The sequence below is a fragment of the Dipodomys merriami genome, unplaced genomic scaffold (genome assembly GCF_024711535.1).
Source record: "Dipodomys merriami isolate MVZ:Mamm:240054 unplaced genomic scaffold, mDipMer1.0.p SCAF_19, whole genome shotgun sequence".
Lineage (NCBI taxonomy): Eukaryota > Metazoa > Chordata > Mammalia > Rodentia > Heteromyidae > Dipodomys > Dipodomys merriami.
This window is the reverse complement of record NW_027203270.1, coordinates 17,781,048-17,803,836: the sequence shown is the minus strand read 5'-3', so window position 1 is coordinate 17,803,836 and position 22,789 is coordinate 17,781,048. Positions and strand designations below refer to the sequence as shown.

The 22,789-nt window shown below is 42.8% G+C and overlaps 1 protein-coding gene across 1 annotated transcript in view; it reads left to right on the top strand.

The window, feature by feature from the left end:
- The window catches only part of Cops3 (COP9 signalosome subunit 3), a 35,354-nt gene extending 13,966 nt beyond the window's left edge, over positions 1 to 21,388 (top strand). Inside the window, exons 6-12 of the mRNA XM_070027543.1 lie at positions 2,534 to 2,713; positions 6,062 to 6,202; positions 8,770 to 8,943; positions 14,937 to 15,023; positions 19,295 to 19,408; positions 20,286 to 20,366; positions 21,075 to 21,388. Coding sequence (XP_069883644.1) covers positions 2,534 to 2,713; positions 6,062 to 6,202; positions 8,770 to 8,943; positions 14,937 to 15,023; positions 19,295 to 19,408; positions 20,286 to 20,366; positions 21,075 to 21,128 — 831 coding nt within the window. The 3' untranslated portion in view covers positions 21,129 to 21,388. The remainder of the gene's footprint in view (positions 1 to 2,533; positions 2,714 to 6,061; positions 6,203 to 8,769; positions 8,944 to 14,936; positions 15,024 to 19,294; positions 19,409 to 20,285; positions 20,367 to 21,074) is intronic.
- The last annotated feature ends 1,401 nt before the right edge of the window (positions 21,389 to 22,789 follow it).

Sequence of the window (22,789 nt, the reverse complement as noted above, 5' to 3'; positions counted from 1 at the left end):
GCCTGGGCGCTGTCCCTTAGCTCTTCAGCTCAAGGATAGTACTCTACCACTTGAGCCATAGCGCCACTTCCGGCTTTTTTCTTTTTGCTTATGTGGTGCTGAGGAATTGAACCCAGGGCCTCAGGCGTGCAAGGCAAGCGCTCTACTACTGAGCCACCTTCCCAGCCCCAGTCTTGAGACTCTTATCTTCAATTAACAACTAAAAAACTAGAAGTGGAATAATGGCTTAATTGGTAAAATTCCATTCTTGAGTGGAAAATGCTCAGGGACAGCTCCCAGGGCCTCAATTCAAACCCTAGTATGAGCACATACACACATACATACACACACTCACACACACAGACACATTGTTCATCTATTATTTTTTGTGGCTTGAGACTCTTATCTCCAATTAGCCACTGAAAAACCAGAGATGGAGCTGTGGTTCAAGTGGTAGAGCAGTAGTCTTGAGTATGAAAGTTCAGGAATAATACTGAGGTTCTGGCATAAGAAAAAAAAAGAGCAAAAGGGAGGATATGAAGTATTGCTACTTCTTATTTGCTAGGTACCATTTCTTCTTGCCAAAGAAAATCTGTGGTAGTATTTTTTTTATTTGTGGATGCTGTGTGTATGTTAGTTTCTTACATATCCTTTCTAAGATGCTTTATGCACTAAAAAATAAGTATGAAGACAGGTGCTGGTGGCTCACGCCTGTAATCCTAGCTACTCAGGAGGCTGAGATCTGAGGATCATGGTTCAAAGCCAGCCTAAGCAGGAAAGGTCTTGAGACTCTTATCTCCAATAAACCACTCAGAAAACTGGAAGTAGCACTGTGGCTCAAGTGGTAGAGTGCTTGCCTTGAGCTGAAGAGCACAGGGACAGCGCCCAGGCCCAGAGTTCAAGCCCCATGACTAACCTCCCCACCAAAAAAAAAAAAAAAAAAGAATAGTTTCTCTTCCCCTGTGTCTTTTTCTCTTTCATTTTTTTTGGTCCTGGAGCTTGAACTTGGGCTTGGGCACTGCCCTTGAGCCTCTTGGTGCTCAAGGCTAGTGCTCTACCACTTGAGCCACAGCCCCACTGCTGGCTTTTTCTGTTTAATGTGATACTGAGATATCAAACCCAGGGCTTCATGCATGCTAGGCAAGTGCTCTACCACTAAGTTACTGTCCCAGCTCTATCTCTTTTTCTTTGACTTTTTTTTTTTTTGCCTGTCCTGAGGCTTGAACACAGGCCCTGGGTGCTGTTGATGAGCCTCTTTGTTTCAAGGTTAGCACTCTACCACTTTGAGCCACAGCACCACTTCCTGTTTTCTGGTGGTTAGTTGGAAATAAGAGTGTCACAGACTTTTCTGCCCAGGTTGGCTTAGAACTGTGATCCTTAGATCTCAGCCTCCTGAGTAGCTAGGATTACAGGAGTGAGCCACCAGCACCTGGCAATCTTCACTGTTTATCATACATTATTTCCTCATTCAATTAGTTGAAAAAAGACATGCTTGTTTGCTCCCTTGTAAACAAATGAGTATTGGAGATGTTAGGTGGTAAGTGCATCTGTGGAGTCTGCATTTATTTATTCATTCATTCAGAGCCAATGTTGGGGCTTGAACTCAGGGCCTGGGCACTGTCCCTGGGCTTTTGTGTTCAAGGCTAGTGCTCCACCACTTGAGTCACAGATCTACTTCCAGTTTTTTGGTGGCTAATTGGATATAGTCTCATGAACTTTCCTACTTGGTCTGGCTTTGAACCACAACCCTCAGATTGTGGCTTTCTGAGTAGCTAGAATTACAAGCATGGACCACCACTGTACAGGTTGTATTTATTTTATTTTATTTTTGTAGAGTTTTTCTTTTTCTTTTTTTTTTGCCAGTCTTGAGGCTTGAACTCAGGTCCTAGGTGCCTGAGCTTCTTTTGTTCAAGACTAGCACTCTACCTCTTGAGCCACAGTGCCACCTTCAGCCTTTTCTTTTTTCTTTTCTTTTGACGGTTGTGGGGCTTGAACTCTGGGCCTGGGCACTGTCCATGAGCTCTTCAGCTCAAGATGAGCAATCTACCACTTGAGCCACAGCACCACTTCTGGTTTTCTGGTGGTTTATTGGAGATAAGAGTCTCATGGACTTTCCTGCCTGGACTGGCTTTGAACTGTGATCCTCAGATCTTATCCTCCTGAGTAGCTAGGAGCCACCAGCACCCAGCTACTTTGAGCCTTTTCTGTGTATGTAGTACTGAGGAATTGAAATCAGGGTTTCATGCATGGTAGGCAAGCACTCTACCATGAAGCCATATTCCCAGCCCCTTGTATTTATTTTTTAATCTGTGGTATATGCCACCTTATTTAGGCAGTTATTATTTTTAAAATAAACGCTGCTTCATTTTGAATGGCTAAATAAGTAGAATTATGTGTTGACATTTAGATTATTTTAATCAATAAAATGTAAACCAAAATAACATTTCCTTGAAATTTATAGAATCTATGAATTTTTCTTCTGCTAAATCCTGCCACAGTAAAGTTAAAATGATGATTTGGAAAAAAAAGCGATATGGCATAAATGTTTTCACAGCTTTGTTTGCTGGCAAAATGTTTTAAACCTGCCCTTCCGTATCTTGATGTGGACATGATGGATATTTGTAAAGAGAACGGAGCCTATGATGCAAAACACTTTTTATGTTACTATTATTATGGAGGGATGATCTATACTGGGCTGAAGAACTTTGAAAGAGCACTCTACTTTTATGAACAGGTAATAATCCTTCTACATTTCCCTGAGGTAATGTGATCTTAGAGGGCTCCCCTTAGGTTTCTAACTAGAGTGGATTGGGCATGGTGCTTCTTTAGCTCGAGAGGTAGATTTTCTCAGAACTTGTTGCTCTGATTATGTAAATTGAAGTGACTCCATTTAGACCCTATTAGACTAGTCAAGTTTACAAAATCTCTTGACCTTTTTGGGTTTTTTTGCCTATAGGGGAGAAATGGAACTGAGTATTTTCTGAAGTGTCTTCTTACTCTTTTTTGGGTCAGGTTGTGGGGCCTGAACTCTGGGCCTGGGCGCTGTCCCTCAGCTCTTCAGCTCAAGGCTAGCGCTCTACTACTTGAGCCACAGCGCCACTTCCAGCTTTTTTCTTTTTGCTTATGTGGTGCTGAGGAATTGAACCCAGGGCCTCATGCATGCAAGGCAAGTGCTCTACCACTGAGCCACCTTCCCAGTAGTGTCTTCTTATTCTAAAACTTGATTTGAACCTAATGGCAAGCATTGTTTATTGGGTTTGAACTCAGTTTCACACTCTCTTGCTCAGCTCTTTTTTCCCCAACAGCTGGCAGATCTTACCACTTGAGCCACACCTCTAGTTCTAGCAACTTTATTTTAATAGTATGTATGCAGCTAGAGATTTATTACCTAAATTCCAGAAAATGAGACAGATGTATTTTATATTTGTAAGAGTAATTCCAAGCTGAATGCCAGTGACTCAACAACTGTTATTCTAGCTATGTGGGAGGCTAAGAGTCTTGGGGTCATAATTTGAAGCCAGACTGAAGTGAGAAGTTCTAGAGACCTGTTCTTCACTGAGGAGGGTCTAGCTATATGGGAAGCCTAACATAGGCAGACCATGCCAGACATACGCCTAAGCAGGAAAAGGACATGAAAATTCAAATCATGGTGTGATACCAGTTCATATCTATTAGAATAACATTTGAAACAACAGCCAGAGAAGTGGTACTGTGGCTCAAAATGGTGGAGCACTAGCCTTGAGCAAAAGAGCTCAGGTACAGCGCCCAGGCCCTGAGTTCACTCCCCACAACCAACAGAAAAAGAGCATATTGGAATCATACAAAAAATATATTCTCATGGCTTTGATATTTGATATTACTTGGCAAAGTACAACAGCTTCCAAAGCATGTAATAAAGCATTTCTCATTATTGCCAAAGTTAGAAACAACCCAGAAAGCTCATCAACTAAGAAATGGATAAACAAATGGTAGTTTAATTGTATTCAACCATACAAAGAAATGAGGTACTGACCCTTACTTTTTTTTTTTTTTGGTCGGTTGTGGCGCTTGAACTCTGGGCCTGGGCATTGTCCCTCAGCTCTTCAGCTCAAGGCTAGTGCTCTACTACTTGAGCCATAGCACCATATCTGGCCTTTTCTGCTTATGTGGTGCTGAGGAATCGAACCCAGGGCCTCATGCATGTGAGGCAAGCACTCTACCACTGAGCCACCTTCCCAGCCCCTGACCCTTACTATACTTAGTATGAGTGAACCTTGAATTTGAAAACTTATGAACTATTCATCTGATGCCATCTATACACATGTCTAGATAACGAGTCATTTAATCTAACTACATAGACATAAAGAGTAGAGTAATGATTACCCTGGCTGTAGGAGGCGAGAATAGGAAAGGACTGATCAATAGGGTTTCATTTTGAGGGGATGAAAGTGCTCTGAAATTAGTGGTAATAGTTTTGAATATACTGGAAACCACTGAAGCACATACTTTTTTTTTTTGTCGGTTGTGAACTCTGCCCCTGGGCGCTGTCCCTGAGCTCTTCAGCTCAACGCTAGTATTTTACCACTTCAACTACAGAGCCACTTCTGGCTTTTTCTGTATGTGGTGCTGAGGAATCAAACCCTCATGCATGCGAGGCAGGTATTCTACCACTGAGCCACCTTCCCAACCCCTGAATTGTATACTTTTTTTGGGGGGGGGGTCCGGTTGTGGGGCCTGAACTCGGCCTGGGCACTGTCCCTCAGCTCTTCGGCTCAAGGCTAGCGCTCTACCACTTGAGCCACAGTGCCACTTCCGGCTTTTTTCTTTTTGCTTATGTGGTGCTGGAGAATCAAACCCAGGGCCTCATGCATGCAAGGCAAGCGCTCTACCACTGAGCCACCTTCCCAGCCCCTGAATCGTATACTTTTAATGATCTAAATTTTAATGCTTTGAATTGCATTTCAATACAGCTATTTATAATAATCTGGGTATTTATAATTTCAGCACTCAGAAATCTGAGGTAGTGACTGGGCGCTGGTAGCTCATGCCTGTAATCCTAGCTACTAAGAAGGCTAAGATCTGAGTATTGTGGGTTGAAGCCAGCTGGGGTAGGAAAGCATGTGAGATTCTTATCTGCAATTAACCACTAGAAAACTGGAAAAGGCACTGTAGCTCAAGTGGTAGTGCACTAGCCTTGAGCTGAAGAGCTGAGGGACAGTGCCCAGGCCCAGAGTTCAAGCCTTATGACCTATCAAAAAAATAAAAGAAGCCGGGCGCTGGTGGCTCAGACCTGTAATCCTAGCTACTCAGGAGGCTGAGATCTGAGGATCGCGGTTCAAAGCCAGCCCGGGCAAGAGAGACCGTGAGACTCCTATCTCCAATAAACCACCAGAAAACCGGAAGTGGCACTGTGGCTCAAGTGGTAGAGTGCTCGCCTTGAGCTGAAGAGCTGAGGGACAGCACCCAAGCCCAGAGTTCAAGCCCCACGACCGACCAAAAAAAATAAAAATAAAAAAAAATAAAAGAAATAAAAAATCTGAGGTAGTTCTTGAGTTCAAGATTAGTCTGGGTTAGACTCTGTCTATGGACTCTGTCTATGAAAAAAACTTCTTAAAAAAAAATGAGCTGTGTGCTGGTGGCTAATGCCTGTAATCCTAGCTACTCATGAGGCTGGTATCTGAGGATCGTGGTTTGAAGTCAACCTGGGCAGAAGTTTATAAGAATGTTACCTCCCATAAAGTACTCAGGAAAAGCCAAAATGGTGCTCAGGGACCAGCAAAAACATAAATAATAATAATGAGCTGGGCATTGGTGGCTTACACCTGTAGTCTTATCTCTTTAGGAAGCTAAAATTTGAGGATTGAGTTTTGAAGTAGGCCTGGACAGGAAAGTCTGTGAGACTCTTATCTTCAAATAACCACCAAAAAGTTGGAAGTGGAGCTGTGGCTCAAGTGGTTGAAGCACTAGCCTTTAGCAAAAAAGCTCAGGGACAGTGCTCAGGTACTGAGTTCAAGTCCTAGGAGTGGTAATAATGAGTCATTAACTTGCTGTTTTCTGCTGCAGTATACTGTCTCTTCACACTCTACATTCTTCTCTTGTTCAGGCTATAACTACTCCTGCCATGGCCGTCAGTCATATCATGTTGGAATCATACAAAAAGTATATTCTAGTGTCTTTGATATTACTTGGCAAAGTACAACAGCTACCGAAATATACATCTCAAATTGTGGGTAGATTTATTAAGGTGAGTATTAAAATTAATTTTCTTAAATGATATGTACATAAAGAAATTTTAATGACACAGCTCTATAATTTTATTTTATAGTGATCTAGCTTTCCTAGCAGCTTCAGACTAGCAGACCCTTAACTGTCTTGTGGAGAGGATAGTTCAGTAACTGTGCCTAACTTCATTTTAGTCCATATACACTCTGCTCACCTGCTGCAGAGAATGTTTTGAGAATGTTTCTCAGAAGCTCTTTGCAAACTTTTTCTCTGAGTATGAAGATGATAAAGGTCTTTAAGCTGTTTTATAAGGATTGATTTTTCTAATTTTGTTTTCTTCATAATATTTAAGCTAAAATGCTGGGGAAAAAAAAGTGGTGTTGAGGCCGGGCGCTGGTGGCTCACGCCTGTAATCCTAGCTACTCAGGAGGCTGAGATCTGAGGATCGCGGTTCAAAGCCAGTCCGGGCAAGAAAGACCGTGAGACTCCTATCTCCAATAAACCACCAGAAAACCGGAAGTGGCGCTGTAGCTCAAGTGGTAGAGCGCTCGCCTTGAGCTGAAGAGCTGAGGGACAACGCCCAGGCCCAGAGTTCAAGCCCCACGACCGACAAAAAAAAAAAAAAGTGGTGTTGATTGTATTGAACTCCACCTTCTGAAATGTGGAGGACATCTTACTAGAGCCCCCATATGAAGACCATACCTGTATCTCACACACTTTTTTTCTAGTTCTCACTGATAACCTAGCTTTGGGGCAGTATTTTTAAAATAAATTATGGTTTAGAAAATACATATTCAGGGGCTGGGAAAGGTGGCTCAGTGGTAGAGTGCTTGCCTTGCATGCCTGAGGCCCTGGGTTCGATTCCTCAGCACCACATAAGCAAAAAGAAAAAAGCCAAAAGTGGCACTGTGGCTCAAGTGGTAGAGCACTAGCCTTGAGCTGAAGAGTTGAGGGACAGTGCCCAGGCCCAGAGTTCAGGCCCCATGACCAGAACCAAAAAAAAAAAAAGAAAAATACATATTCAGCCAGGCACTGGTGGCTCACGCCTGTAATCCTAGCTACTCAAGAGTCTGAGATCTGAAGATCATGGTTCCAAGCTAGCCTGGGCAGGAAACTCTGTGAGACTCTTCTCTCCAATAAACCACCAGAAAACCTGAAGTGGCACTGTGGCTCAAGTGGTAGAGTGCTTGCCCTCAGCTGAAGAGCTCAGGGACATCGCCCAAGCCCAGAGTTCAAGCCCCACAACCAACAAAAGAAAATACATATTTATAATTTTTAAAAAATTGACACTTGCAAAGGATTATGATTATAGTCATTTCATAGTAAGTTGTTTTTTTCTGCCAGTCCTGGTGCTTGAACTCAGGGCCTGGGCACTGTCCCTGAGCATCTTTTCTCAAGGCTAGCACTCTACCACTTGAGCCACAGCACCACTGCTGGCTTTTTCTGTTTATGTGGTGCTTACTGAGGAATCAAACCCAGGGCTTCATGCATCTAGGTGAGCACTCGACCACTAAGCCACATTCTCAGCCCATTGATAATAATTTTTACCCTTATCCCTAAAACAAAACTCAGAAGTTTTAGCAATACCAGCTGGAAAATCTTTCTGATGAGATTATATCCTGGCACGTTGAAGACAGCTAAATGTTCTTTGCCCGAGAGCCCTGTGTGGCTTTTAGGGCTCTGGCTGGCTGGTTACAGGCAAGGGGAAAGGTAGGTAAAGATACTCCAATGGAAGAGTGGTAAGCAGTATAGGTTAGGACATCCAGCCAGCCAGCCAGCCTCAGCACTGTGGAGAGCTCTCATGGGTTCCTCTACTGACCCTTCAGCAGGCCTTTTTTAAAAGGCATGTTTTATAAAATGAAGTCTTCATGTTCAGGGTTTCCACTCACATGACTCAATAACTTACTCATGATTTTAGATTTTAGATTGTTTAGAAATTTTAGATTGTTCCACCCAGCTGGAGGTATGTGATAGAGAGGGAGAGCTGGGGATGATGCAAGTTTTGCCTTCTTTAATCCTAGTATGTCTTAGCAATAGAAAAACATAGAAACACTGATAGAGAAAAAACCGTTTATCTTCCCTAAAATCAGTGGGCTTTCAACCTGCTTTTCAGTTATTGGTAATAGAAGGTTTTCTTTTTTTTTTTTTTTGGTCGGTCGTGGGGCTTGAACTCTGGGCCTGGGCGCTGTCCCTCAGCTTTTCAGCTCAAGGCGAGCGCTCTACCACTTGAGCTACAGCGCCACTTCCAGTTTTCTGGTGGTTTATTGGAGATAGGAGTCTCACGGTCTCTCCTGCCCAGGCTGGCTTTGAACTGCGATCCTCAGATCTCAGCCTCCTGAGTAGCTAGGATTACAGGCGTGAGCCACCAGAGCCCGGCTTAATATAAGGTTTTCTTGGTAGATTACTCCATTGTGAATTTCTATATTTTGTCTTAAAAACTAGGCATTTGCTTTGGATAAGTTGTAATTTGATAAGAACAACATGGAATATGTTTGCTCAAAATAGAATACTGTACGTTCATTTTTTCTTACCCAAGTTTTAGTCCTCTAAAGCTTTATTCTGATTTTTTCCTCATTTTCAAACTTTTAGCCCCTCAGTAATGCATACCATGAATTAGCACAAGTTTATTCAACCAATAACCCCTCAGAACTGCAAAACCTGGTGAACAAGCACAGTGAAACTTTCACCCGCGATAACAACATGGGACTGGTGAAGCAGTGCCTGTCGTCTCTCTATAAGAAGAATATTCAGAGGCTAACAAAGGTGAGGCAAGCATGGCCCTTGGATGGTGTCTCCTGACTGCCACGGGCCTGGTTTCTTCTCTTTCCCTTTCAGCATAGAGGAAGCAGGTCCAGAGATAAGTGTGGCAGGATTTCTATTCTAAGAGAGAACTCTGTTGCATCTGGGTTCTTAGAAGGAGTTTGATTGATACCTTTTGGTCTTTTCAGGGCTAGAGCAGGGTATTTGAGAAGAGGAGCAGGTGAAGAGGAAGCAAGGTAGGAGATACGGCTACATTGGGAGGCAGAAAAAGTAGCCCTGAAGGGGTCACCAGTTCCATATGGGCAGCTAGGGGTGTTAGTGATCATTGGCCATTGGCCTTGAACTTCTTAGGCTGTGCTGATCTCTTCTTGAACATCTTACTTAAACATAATATGACTTTTGACATGACCTTTAAGCCAAGGTTGTATAAGTCACATGCAGTTCTAGAATGTAAGGAAATTACATAACATTTTTTGTTTTGTTTTGAGACAGGGGTCTTACTATCTAGAATGGCCTTGAACTTGATCTTCCTGCTATATATTCTTGAGTGCTGGGTTTATAGGCATGTTTTACTGTGGCTGGCTCTAAGTTTTTATTTTCAAGTTAAAAATAATTGATGTTTTCTAGGTGCCGGTAGGTCACACCTGTAATCCTAGCTACTCAGAAAGTTGAGATCTGAGGATCTGCAGTTCAAAGACAGCCCAGGCAGGAAAGACTATTAGTTAGACTGTTTTCTTCAATTAATCACCAAAAAGCCAGAATTAGAGCTGTGGCTTAAGTGGTAGAGCACTAGCCTTGAGCAAAAAAGCCCAGGGATTATGCCCAGGCCCTGAGTTCAAGCTCCAGGACTGGCACAAAAATAAAAGAGTTGATATTTTTTGATTATAGAAAATATGTGTTAGCCTATCTACTCAGAAGACTCAGGTGGGAGTATCACTTGAGGCCAGTCTCAAAAAGCAAGAAAATGTACAGAGAAGTATAAGAAGGCAGACAGTCATCTATGTATTCAAAAAGCACATTGCTTTGGAATAAGAGTACCTTGAGCAAATAGCACATTGCTTTTGTTCTGGTGAGAAGTGTGGTCAGAGACTTGAGTAAGTGACAGCTGGTGTGATCCTCCCTACCCACATCTGTAATGGGGAGGGGGGTTTGCAGGAAGCTCAGGAAGAACAGGCATTGTTTGTGGCAATACTGTCTCCAGCAGTTGGAAGTAGTGATACCCTTAGCAGTGCAAGGACTAGGAAAGGAGTCAGGCAGAGGTGCAGGTGATTTGGCCACTCAAGGTCATGGGCTGTGGAGGAGGAAGAGTGTCACTGAATAGGGATGAATTTCCTCTGAATACTCAGGGAAGAGTAACTTTAAAGTTTTCTAACTCCCAAGGAAATCAGCAGAGAATTTGTAAAGCATTAATTTGTAAGAGAAAAATGGAGAAAGTGAGTAAGAAAGCAACTCAGGAAAGATTAAAAAATGTGACCTGTCAGCCAGGAAAAAACGAACTTGACCCTCAGACTGAAAGGACCAACATATGCAATCTGGTGTGTGTAGGCATTGCTACAATGGTTGTCAGCTCTTATTTGAAGCTCAGACACAGGTCATCACTTGGGGATAGTTGGTAGCTTTTACCTTGAAATGTCTGTATAGTAAAATACAGTTTTCTGCTCTAGATAGAAAAATTCAGAGCAAGAAACAGGAAGGGCCACAGGATGTTCAGTCCAGGGCTGGAGCAGCGACTCACAAAGTCATCGTGTCCTGGATCCTTCATGTACTGACTTATGGTGTATTGTGGCACACTGGGCTTATGAGCACTGCTGGAGGGCACTAGTGGAGGACCACCATAAAATATAGAAAGCAGGAACGCTGCACTAATGCACGTCTAAAATGTGAATCTGTGATGATGGCTTCTACACTATACATTAGGTGTCAGAATATTAGAAGCAGAACAGAGCCTAGGATTTTCTCCCAAAGTAAAGCCTCTTTCTTACTAGAAAATCAGAAAATTGAAGTTTTTCAAAAAGTCCTTGCCCGAGCTGGTCATTAGTGGTTCATACCTGTAATCCTACCTACTCAGGAGGCTGAGATATGAGGATGGAGGTTTGAAGCGTGAGGAGGAAAGTCTGTGAGACTTATTTCCAATAAACCACCTGGAAGTGGAGCTGTGGCTCAAGTGGTAGAGCGCTAGCCTTGAGCACAGTAGCTCAGGAAGAATGCCCAGGCCCTGATTTCAAGCCCCAGGACTGGCACCCAAAATAAAACAAAATAATCTTGGCCTGTAAACTGTGCATTAATGTCAGTGCTAGAAGTACATGCAGTAGCATTGCTAGCTGAAATCAAGTATCCAGAATCCTTAAATGAAGGTTTCATATACTGCCTCTTGTTCAGACTGCAGCTCTTCAGCTCAAGGCAAGCACTCTACCTACTTGAGCTGCAGCACCATTTCCGGCTTTTTCTGCTTATGTGGTGCTGAGGAATCGAACCCAGGGTCTCATGCATGCAAGGCAAGCACTCTAACACTGAGCCACCTTCTCAGCCCTGTCTATCTACATTTTTGTGTCTCTGTGTTTTTTTTTTTTTTTTGTAGAAATTCAGTTGCATGTAATTGGCTGTGCTCTACATGATCTATCTATCTATCTATCTATCTATCTATCTATCTATCTATCTATCTATCTATCTATCTATCTATCTATCTATCTATCTATCTATCTATCTAGCCTGTCCTGGGGCTTGAACTCTGGGCCTGGGCATTGTCCCGTAGCTCCTCAGTTCAAGGCTAGTGCTCTACCACTTGAGCCACAGCTCCACTTCTGGCTTTTTCTGCTTATGTGGTACTAAGGAATCAAACCCAGGGCTTCATCCTTGCTAAGCAAGCACTCTACCACTAAGCCACATTCTCAGCCCTCTACATGCTACTCTTTATTTACCTTGCTGCTTTCTTTTTTTTTTTTTTTGGTCGGTCGTGGGGCTTGAACTCTGGGCCTGGGCGCTGTCCCTCAGCTCTTCAGCTCAAGGCGAGTGCTCTACCACTTGAGCTACAGCGCCACTTCCGGTTTTCTGGTGGTTTATTGGAGATAGGAGTCTCATGGTCTCTCCTGCCCAGGCTGGCTTTGAACCGCGATCCTCAGATCTCAGCCTCCTGAGTAGCTAGGATTACAGGCGTGAGCCACCAGCACCCGGCAACCTTGCTGCTTTCTTATTCAACATGTTATGAATGTCTTTCTGTGGACATGAACCTGAGTCATAGATACCTTACATAGTAATCCCTTGTGTGGAGGGATCATGATTTGTTCAGTCAGTCCTCTTTTGGTAGACATTCAAGTAGAAGTTCCTATTTATTCTGAGATAGGCAAATGCTCGTTTTATAAAGTCTTGAAATCTTGAAGGCTCTTGAATCTTCTTTAGTGTTAAACTACTTTGGTACTTATTTAAATTAGTAATCATTTCCTTAGCTTGGGTGCTACTCCCCTACTTCTTGGCAGTAGTGGGGCTTGAACCCACGGCTTTGGGCATTAGAGGCAGGGGCTCTGTCACTGAGCTATCTGACTATGGGCCTGAGCGCTCTCAGCTCTTCAGCTCAAGGCTAGTGCTCTACCACTTGAGCCACAGTGCCACTTCCAATTTTCTGGTGGTTTATTAGAGTTTCACACTTTTCCTGCCTGGGCTGGCTTTGAATCATGATCCTCAGATCTCAGCCTCCTGAGTAGCTAGGACTTACAGGTGTGAGCCACTGGTGCCCAGCAAAACTATGAAGTAGTTTGTTTTTTTTTTTTTTTTTTGCTGGTTGTGGGGCCTGAACTCTGGGCCTGGATCAGCTCTTCAGCTCAAGACTAGCACTCTACCACTTGAGCCACAGCGCAACTTCTGGCTTTTTCTGCTTATGTGGTATTGAGGAGTTGAACCCAGGCCTCATGCGTACAAGGCAAGCACTCTACTACTGAGCCACCTTCCCAGCCCTGAAACTGAAATTTTAAAAATCATTGGCTTATCAAGAATTTAGGGCTGAGGGTATAGCGATATAGTGCTTGCCTGCTATGCCTCTGAGGCCTTGGGTTTGATCCCCAATACTGGGAGGAAAGTTTTTCAATGTGCCTAACTCTGAAAATGCCATTGTTATAATTTTTACCAGCTTCCACTAAAAAAAAGAGCCCATTTAATATGTTCCTAAAATTGTTATTTTCATCAAATCCCAAGAATACAGTGGTAAACATTGCCTTTCTTTGTGCTTTATAAGCATGCAGCCTTATCCTCTGGCTCTCCTGGGTTTTTTGTTTGTTTGTTTTGTTTTGTTTTTAAGTTTTGACATTGAGCTGGGCACTGGTGGCTGACACCTATGATTCTAGCTATTCAGGAGGCTGAGATCTGAGGATCACTGTTTAAAGCCAGCTCAGGCAGATAAATTTGAGACTCAGATCCAATTAACCAGCAGAAGTTGGAACTGTGGCTCCAGTAGCAGAATGTTAGCAGTGAGTATAAGAGCCAAGTGAGTGTTCAAGGCTCTGAGTTCAAGCCTCAGGACCTGCACCAAAAAAAAGGAAAAAGAAAAAAAGAACTTTGAATTTGAAGGAGAATGTGATTTTTTTCTACTTTATTTAATAGATAATACATTTATAATACAAAATTCAAAAGATATAAAGATCTCTGTTCTGTCTCTGTACCCCAGCCATCTATAGTCTTTCCTCATAAAAAATCCAGCATTTCTAACAAGTGCTTTCTAGAGAAAGTCCATGTGGACATGAATATACATGGGCACATACATGTACATGTGCACACGCACATATGCAGTCTTCTTCATTTACTCAGCTGTTAGCATGCCACATGTACTATTAAGCAACTTCCCCCTTTTTAATAATGTACATATATTGGATTCTTCCTTTTTAGTTCATAAAAAATGTCCTTAACATTTTTTTTTTAACAACTGTGTAGTACTCCATCTGTGTGGATGTGCTTAAGCATAATCCTCTGTGAACCCAGAGGAAGTTTCTGGTCTTTCATTATAGTAAACACTATTGTTTTACAGAAAGAGGAAATTACGTGTAGGACCCATTTTAAGGTCAGGTGACCTGTGTGTTACTAGACTAAGGGTGCTGCTGGCTCATCTTCCTAGAGTTGCATCTGTGTCCAATCCTGCCAGCTTGCACTGGGGGCCTGGCTCCTCACACCTTCACTGGTGCAGTGTGCCATTGTTATCAAACCTTTAGGGGCCTCAGCAAACTGATAAAATAGTATCTTGGTATAGCCTTACTCTATATTTTTCTAATGGTAATTGTGATGAGCATTTATTCACATGTTGTCAAGCCCTTTTAATTTTTTTTCAAGTTTGTAGTTTTTATTAGTTTTTATTAGTTTTTTTAATGGCTTTTAAGACTTTGGCTTTTTTCTTACTTTTTTTTTTTTTGTATTGTTTTTTTGGCCAGTTGTGGGGCTTGGGCGCTATCCCTCAGCTCTTCAGCTCAAGGAAAGCACTCTACCGCTTGAGCCACAATACCACCTCCGGTTTTCTAGTGGTTTATTGGAGATAAGAGTCTCACTGACTTTCCTGCCCGGGCTGGCTTTGAACTGTGATCCTCAGATCCCAGCCTACTCCTGAGTAGCTAGGATTACAGGCGTGAGCCACCAGTGCCCGGCCTTACTTGTTTTATTTATATATATAAAATTAAGCCTTTGTCATTATCCAACATAGGATTTTTTTGGGCTATAACTATTAGGCTCATCAGTTTCAAGTTGTTTTCACAATGGAAAAAACTTTTTTTTTTGGCCAGTCCTTGGGCTTGAATTCAAGGCTTGGGTACTGTTCCTGAGCTTTTGTTCAAGGCTAGGACTCTTAACCATTTGAGCCCCAGTGCCATTTCTGGCTTTATCTGTTTGTGGTACTGAGGAACCAAACCCAGGGTTTTATGCATGCTAGGCAAGCATTCTGCCACTAAGCCACATTCCCAGCCCCCAAAACTACACATTTTTTCTTCTGTTATTTCAACCTATGATTAATTTACTTCTGTTTTCAGACCTTCTTAACACTATCGTTACAAGATATGGCAAGTCGTGTGCAGTTATCTGGACCTCAAGAGGCAGAAAAATATGTTCTACACATGGTACGTGTTTTTTCATTTAAAAATCTTAACTAGTAGATTTGTATCCTTTTAACAGTAATGGCCCTGCATGTAATGGCCTATGCCTATAATCCTAGCTGTTCAGGAGATGGAGGCAGGAAGGCTATGGTTCAAGGCTGGCAAAAACATGAGACCCTATCCAGAAATAAACTAAAACACAAAAGGGGTTGGTTGGGTGTGTTTTTAAGTGGTAGGAGGCCTTGAATTCAAACCCCAGTACCAACCAAAAAAGTGGGAACTACAAAGTCAATTACTATTAGATTTGGTTAATTCCTCTATACTCTGTAGGATTTCCCAGTCATGGTTGTATAACAGCTTTTTTTTTCTATTTTCTTTGTATTACTGCAAGGAAATGCCTTTTTAAAAAGAAAATGTTAAGCTGGGTGCTGGTGGTTTATGCCTGTAATTCTAGCTACTCAGAAGGCTGGGATTTGAGGATCACAGTTAAGAGTCAGCCTGAGTAGAAAAGTCCCCATCAGACCCTTATCTCTAGTTAACCAGAAAACTGGAAGTGGTGCTGTGGCTCAAGTGGTAGAGCACTAGCCTTGAGCAAAAGAGCTCATGGATAGTGCCCAGGCCTTGAGTTCAAGCCCCGTGACTGACCATAAAAGAAAGAAAAGAAAAGGTTTATTTTGTTTACAGCTTTGGAAGTTCAAGTCCAGTATCAGGCAGCTCCATTGGTTTGACACCACATTATACCAGGAGTTTGTGCAGAAGTAAGCAGTCACATCTAAACCAGAGCCAAGAGAAGGGGGCTGAAGTTCTACAGTCCCCTTTAAGGCACACCCTCAAGAACCTCCTATGAGGCCTTATCCTCCTACAAGTTCTACCTCCAATAGTGCTGACCATTAAATGATCAAAGATAGAGGGTGAGTGCTTGGTGGCTCATGCCTGTAATGCTAGTTTCTTTGGAGGCTAAGATCTGGGGATTGTGGTTTGATGTGAGCTGAGCTGGAAAAGAAAGTACTGAGACTATTATCTCCAATTAACATTAAAAAATCCGGAAGTGGAGCTTTGGTCCAAGTGGTAGAGTGTTAGCCTTGAGCAAAACAGTTCAGAATTGCTGCTGAGGCCCTAAGTTCAAGCCATAGGACTTACTTACATGTACGTACACACAGACACACAGACACACACACAGACACACACACACACACACACACACACACACACACACACACACACTATGGAATCATAACATTAATGTACTTGTATTATATATAGCATGATTGTATCCTCTTGGTTGTTTTTACATATTTTAATGCTTAGAATTTTTTTGAACTTTAAGATACCCATGAATTGTTTCAGATATACAGAAGGCATAAAATAATCTGTTTTGGTCTGTGGTGGGCTCACAGGATCCCCTGTGGCATCATAGTCTTGCCAAAAGATGTTGTGTTTCTAACATTATTGACATATTATGACTCAGGTCCCTTACTGATAGCGGTCTGTGATGGCACACAATAAGGCAGTGACATACTAGTGCCAAGATAAAACCTCATATGGTTAGTATCCTGCTTAAGAAGTATGGTACTGCCAGGCTCTTGGTGAGTCATACCTGTAATCCTAGCTTCTCAGGAGAGTTGAGATTGGACAATCATGGTTCAAAGCCAGCCTAGGAGGAAAGTGTGAGACGCTTATCTCTAACCATCAAGAAGCTGGAGGTGGAGCTGAAAAAAAGAGTGGGGGGGAAGCTCACTGCCGGGCGTCAGTGGCTCATGCATGTAATCTTAGCTACTCAGGAGGCTGAGATCTGAGGATCGGGGTTCAAAGCCAGCCCAGGCAGGAAAGCCTGTGAGACTCCTATCTCCAATAAACCACTAGAAAACTGGAAGTGGCGCTGTGACTCAAGTGGTAGAGTACTCACCTTGAGCTGAAGGATCAGCACCCAGGCCCAGAGTTCAAGCCCCACGACTGACAAAAAAAAAAAAAAAAGCTCAGGGACAGCACCCAGGTCCTGAGCTTGAGGCCCAGGACCAGCACAAAAACAAACAAAAATCATATGTTAGGTTTTCACTATCACCCCCCCCCCCCCCCCGCATCCTGGGGCTTGAACTCAGGGCCTGGGTGCTGTTCCTGAGTCTCTTTGTGCTCAAGACTCTCTACTACTTGAGCCATAGCTCTGCTTCTAGCTTTTTCAGAGTAGTTTATTGGAGCTGAGTCTCACAGATTTTCCTGCCCAGGGCTAGGTTTGAACCGCAATCCTCAGATCTCAGCCTCCTGGGTAGCTAGGATTACAGGTTTGAGCTACCCGTGCCTGGCTAGGTCTTCTCTTTTTAAAATAGCATCTGCAGTATAAATTATGTCTCAGTGTAATGGCTGATTAAAGATACAAGGGCAGAGGCTGGGAAGGTAGCTCAGTGGTAGAGTGCTTGCCTTGCATGCCTGAGGCCCTGGGTTTGATTCCTCAGCACCACGTAAGCAAAAAGAAAAAAGCCGGAAGTGGCGCTGTGGCTCAAGTGGTAGAGTGCTATCCTTGATTTGAAGAGCTGAGGGACAGCACCCAGGCCCAGAGTTCAGGCCCTATGACCGGAACCCTCCCCCCCCCCCAAAAAAAAAAAAAAAAAGATACTAGGGCAGGAAACTTGACACTGGTAGCTTATACTGTAAGTCTTACTCAGGAGGCTGAGATCTGAGAATTGTAGCCTAGGCAGAAAAATTCAAGAGACTCTTAGCTGCAAAGTACTAGACATGGAGACATGGGTTCAAGTGGTACAGTGCCAGCTGTGAGCAAAAAAGCCAAGCTAGAGTTTGAGGTCCTGAGTTTAAGCCCCAGTATCAGCATTAAAAAAAAAAGAGCCAGGCCGGGCGCTGGTGGCTCACGCCTGTAATCCTAGCTACTCAGGAGGCTGAGATCTGAGGATCGCGGTTCAAAGCCAGCCCGGGCAGGAGAGACCGTGAGACTCCTATCTCCAATAAAACCACCAGAAAACCGGAAGTGGCGCTGTAGCTCAAGTGGTAGAGCGCTTGCTTTGAGCTGAAGAGCTGAGGGACAGCGCCCAGGCCGAGTTCAAGCCCCACGACCGACAAAAAAAAAAAAAAAAAAAAAAAAAAAAGAGCCAGGTGCCATTGGTTCATGCCTATAAGTCTAACTACTCAGGAGGCTGAGCTTTGAGGATCACAGTTTGAAGATAGCCTGGTCAGACAAATCTGAGAGACTTGTATCTTCAATTAACCATCAAAAAGCTGAAAGTGGAGTTGTGGCTCAAATGGTAGAGTGCCAGCCTTGAATGAAAAAGCTAAGGGACAGTGCCCAGGCTCTGAGTTCAAGCCCCGGAATTGGCATGATTAAAAAAAAAAAAAAAAGAGCTGGGCACCAGTGACTCATGCCTGTAATCCTAGCTACTCAGGAGGCTGAGATCTGCGGATTGTATTGCAAAGCCAGCTGGGGCAGGAAAGTCCGTGAAACTCTTATCTCCAATTAACCACCAGAAAACCAGAAGTGGTACCATGGCTCAAGTGATACAGTGCTGGCCTTGAGCTAAAGAGCTCAGGGACAGTGCCCAGGCCCAGAGCTCAGGACCAGACTGCCCCCCCTCCTCAAAAAAAAAAAAAATATGTAAGGACAGGTGCTGGGTGTTGTGGCTCATACCTGTATTCTCAACAACTGGAGAGGCTGAGGCGGGAACATTGTGAGTTCAAGGTCAGTGTGAACTACATAGAAAGACTGTCTCCAAAAAGAAGGGCAGAGCTGGGGTGTAGTCAGTTGCATAACACTTACCTAGCATGTATGAGGTCCTGGGTTTGATCTTTTGCTCTAAAAAAGAAAAAAATAATGTTACTTCCACAGTGTTATGCTAAGTGGTGCAGCCAGAAAAGACTGGATAATGTATGGGCCATGTATGGAAAATACCTAGTATAGGCAGATTCATAGAGAGAAGGCAGATTGGTGATTTCAGGGGCTAGGGGGACAAATGAATGAGGAGTAAATATAAAGGATGTATTTGGAATGACACAAATTGTTCACCTTATAGTGGTTAATTAAGCCTGCATAATGGTGTGTTCCCACAATCCCATGCTTCTGTGGTCTCAGCTGTATAGGATTTGTAGGTAGAAGGATCACAGTCCTAGTCTGGTCCTGGAAAAATTGAGACCCTTTCCAGAAGCCTTGAGTTCAAATCCTAGTGCTGCTGATAATAAAATATTTACCCAAGTTTACTTATGTATTGCCTTCTGTGCTTTTCCTGGTTATATCTAATGACTAAATCCACATGGTGCTCATGTCTGCAATTCTTTCTTGATTTCTTTCTTTGTAGATAGAAGATGGTGAAATTTTTGCAAGTATTAATCAGAAGGATGGTATGGTCAGTTTTCATGATAATCCTGAAAAATATAATAACCCAGCCATGCTTCATAACATCGATCAGGAGGTAAATGTGTTGCCAGGTTTGGGCATTTTTGATTGATGGCTTAGTTGCTGTACTGAAAATGTTGTTTAATACAGTTCCCAACTTAATGAACACTATTTAGGAAGTCATTTTTAAAATGAGTTGCTGAAACTCTTCTGGATTGTAAGGTAATACTAAATGGCAAGTTAGATTTCTTAACAGGCTCACCAATGCCTACTTTAATTCCAGAGACACTTGAAGGCTCTAGTACAATTCTGTCTGTGCTCAACTGCTACAATGTGGCCTTGTGTCAATGGATGTTCAGGTAGGGAGGTCAGGAAGCATCTCTTCTGTGTCAGGAATAGGGACAGGCAGCAAGAGGAGGAGAAGGACACCCCAGTGTCCTGTTGGTAGCAGAAAAGGCCACTGATGGCTGCCCACAGTGCTGCTCCGTGTTCTGGGTGTGAGGTGGCATCTGGGCATTTGGGTTTCTTATCTCTGAGTAAAGAAATTATTGAACTTACGTCACATCCAGAAACTTAAAAAGCAACACGTACAATTCCTTTCTTGCAATTAAACAAAAACTAGAAGCTAGAAATTGTTTTGGTCAATCATGGATGGAAAATATTGCCTGAAATGCTGTATAGTCTTCACACTTAGCTTCAATATGCTTCCGTTTCATTGGAAAAGATGTTGATGTATTTGACTATGTGTGCTGCTGCTCTGACTTCTAGAGTGTTAGACAGTATACAGCACTACTTAAGTAACACTGAATCCACAATGTTCTGACTCCAAAACCTGTTAGTGCTGAGGTTCCAGATTAGGAATTATGAACCTCTGGCATGTCTAAGAACAGTTGGGATTCCAGAGGATGTGATTGACCCACACCTACTTGCTAACCATGGGTTATATCATGCAGATGCTAAAGTGCATAGAGCTGGACGAGCGGCTGAAGGCTATGGACCAGGAGATCACAGTGAACCCCCAGTTTGTGCAAAAGGTGAATGGGGTTCCTTCATGAGATAAATGATCAGGTGGAAAAGGAGGGTGGTTGTCTTCTTCCTCCAACCTCAGGCACAGGAACTTAGTTTTAGGTTATTAAATATTTGATTGGTTGGTCTTAAAAACCATAATCACTGAAAGTGGCGCTGTGGCTCGAGTGGTAGAGCACTTGCCTTGAGCTGGAGAACTCTGGGACAGTGCCCAGGCTCTGACTTCAAGCCCCACAAATGACTAAAAAACAAAAAACAAAAAAACAACAACAACAAAAACCATAATTACAGCTGGGTACTGGTGGCCCATTCCTGTAATCCTAGCTACTCTGAGGCTAAGATTTGAAGATTACAGTTTGAAGCCAGCCAAGAAGACAAATCTGAGAGACTTATCTCCAGTTAACCAGCACAAAGTCAGAAGTGGAGATGTGTCTCAAGTTGTAGAGTGCCAGCTTTGGGCAAAAAAGCCAAGTGAGAGTATAAGACCCTGGGTACTGGCATCAAGAGAGAAAGAAAGAGGTTTTTGTTGTCAATAACATTAGACATGTGCTTAGGAATGTGCAAGGGGGTCACAAGTTGGCTCCAGGTTGTCTGTTTTGTTCCCAGGGTGCCTTCCTGTGGGAAGAACAGGGAATAAATAGCCAGTGTGCTTGTTTGGGGGTAGGAGACCCCTTAAGAAAGGCAATCATAAACACTCTTTGCTTTCCCCTTCATAGAGTATGGGCTCGCAAGAAGATGATTCAGGAAACAAGCCCTCCAGTTACTCCTGAAACTAACACCCATCCTGAGTTGCACAGGCGAATGTCACCTTGGTGGCCAAGAGCGTGAAGAGGGCAGCAGGGAGCACCAGGCCTGTTCCACCTGGACATTCAGTTTTGTTTTGACATCTTCAGTCCTATGTGCTTTCAGAAAACCATTCTCTCTGCAACGAAAGGAAAAAAATACAAACTAGAGTCTGTTGTGGATTTATTTATCCTCAGATTATTGTTATTATTGCATTAAATTTACCATTTTGTTTTAATTCCTTGAACATAGATGTGTCTTCTGTATCTCTTTTTTCTCGCATGCAAAGCTTTTAAGGACACATTCACTGTGAGTAGAAGCAGTTGGATATTAGGTCTTTTTTGAAGATTTGAATCTAAAAGTTGGTATCAGTCTAAAAAAAAACCCTAGAGAATCTACAAGGTAAAAGCCAGTTGTTATTGTTGTTGTTGTTTTTGCCAGGTCTGGGGATTGAATTCTGGGCCTGGGCATTGTCCCTGACCTCTTTTGCTCAAGGCTAGTGCTCTACCACTTGAGCCACTTGGCCACTTCTGGTCTTTTCTGTGATTATTTGGAGATAAGAGTCTAACAGACTTAACTGCCTAGGTTGACTTCAAACCAAGACCTCATCGCCAGAGTAGGATTATAGATGTGAGCCCCATCTATAATTTCATCATTTTAAAAAGGAGAATCTTAAGTCTCCTGAACCACAATAGGGACAACACTTTGACTCTTTGGCTGTGATGTCTGCTGTCGCTGCTCTTTGTTGTAGTCAGTGAGTAGCAAATAGAAATTTTTTTGTAGAGATATATATACAACCACTGGATATAACCTCAAAGCCAGTAGTGTATTGAGCTTGCATTTAAACTCAAATTTTCTTGAATTTGTATGCTTACAAGTGGCATCATTTCTCTCATGCTTTCTTATGCTTGTATTTAGGAAATAGGAAATATGTAAATGGAATTTGTTTATGAAGTCAATTAAGAACTCTGCTTATTTTGGGTAGTATTTGGGTTTGAACTCAGGGCTTTATGCTTGCTAAGTAGGCTTTCTGCCACTTCAGCCACAAACCCAACCCTGTTTGCTTTTGTTGTTTTTGAGTTGGGGGGGGGGTGTCTCACTTTTTGCCTCATCTAGCTTCAACTGGAAACTGTCTATTTATATTTCCCATGTAGCTAAGATGACAGATGTGCACAACTATACCTAGCTTTTTTCAGCCTTGAGATGTGAGGTCTTGTGAACTTTTTGCCAGGACTAGCCTTGAATTTGAATCCTCTCAATCTTCTTTTACTTAAAGAAGGGTTACAGGTATGAGCTATATGCCTAGCTGCATAAGCATTACTTATTGATATTTTGAAGTAATAGGGCTTGAACTCAGGCAGCCACTGCTTGGAACTGTGTCTCCAGTCCTTTGAGCTTTAGTTTTTAAAACTAGTCAGTCACATTTATACCCTGGGCCAGCCTAGACCTTGATGCTGTTAATTAAGTTTCCTCTCATAGCTATGATGACATATATACACACAACACCCAAACCAGCTTTTATTGGTTGAGATGGGATTCTCAACAACTTTTTCGTCTTGGATAGTCTTAAACCATAGCCCTAATCTCCATCTCCCAAGCAGCCAGGATAACAGTAATGAATTATCTTACAAAGTTCCATAGAGTTTTT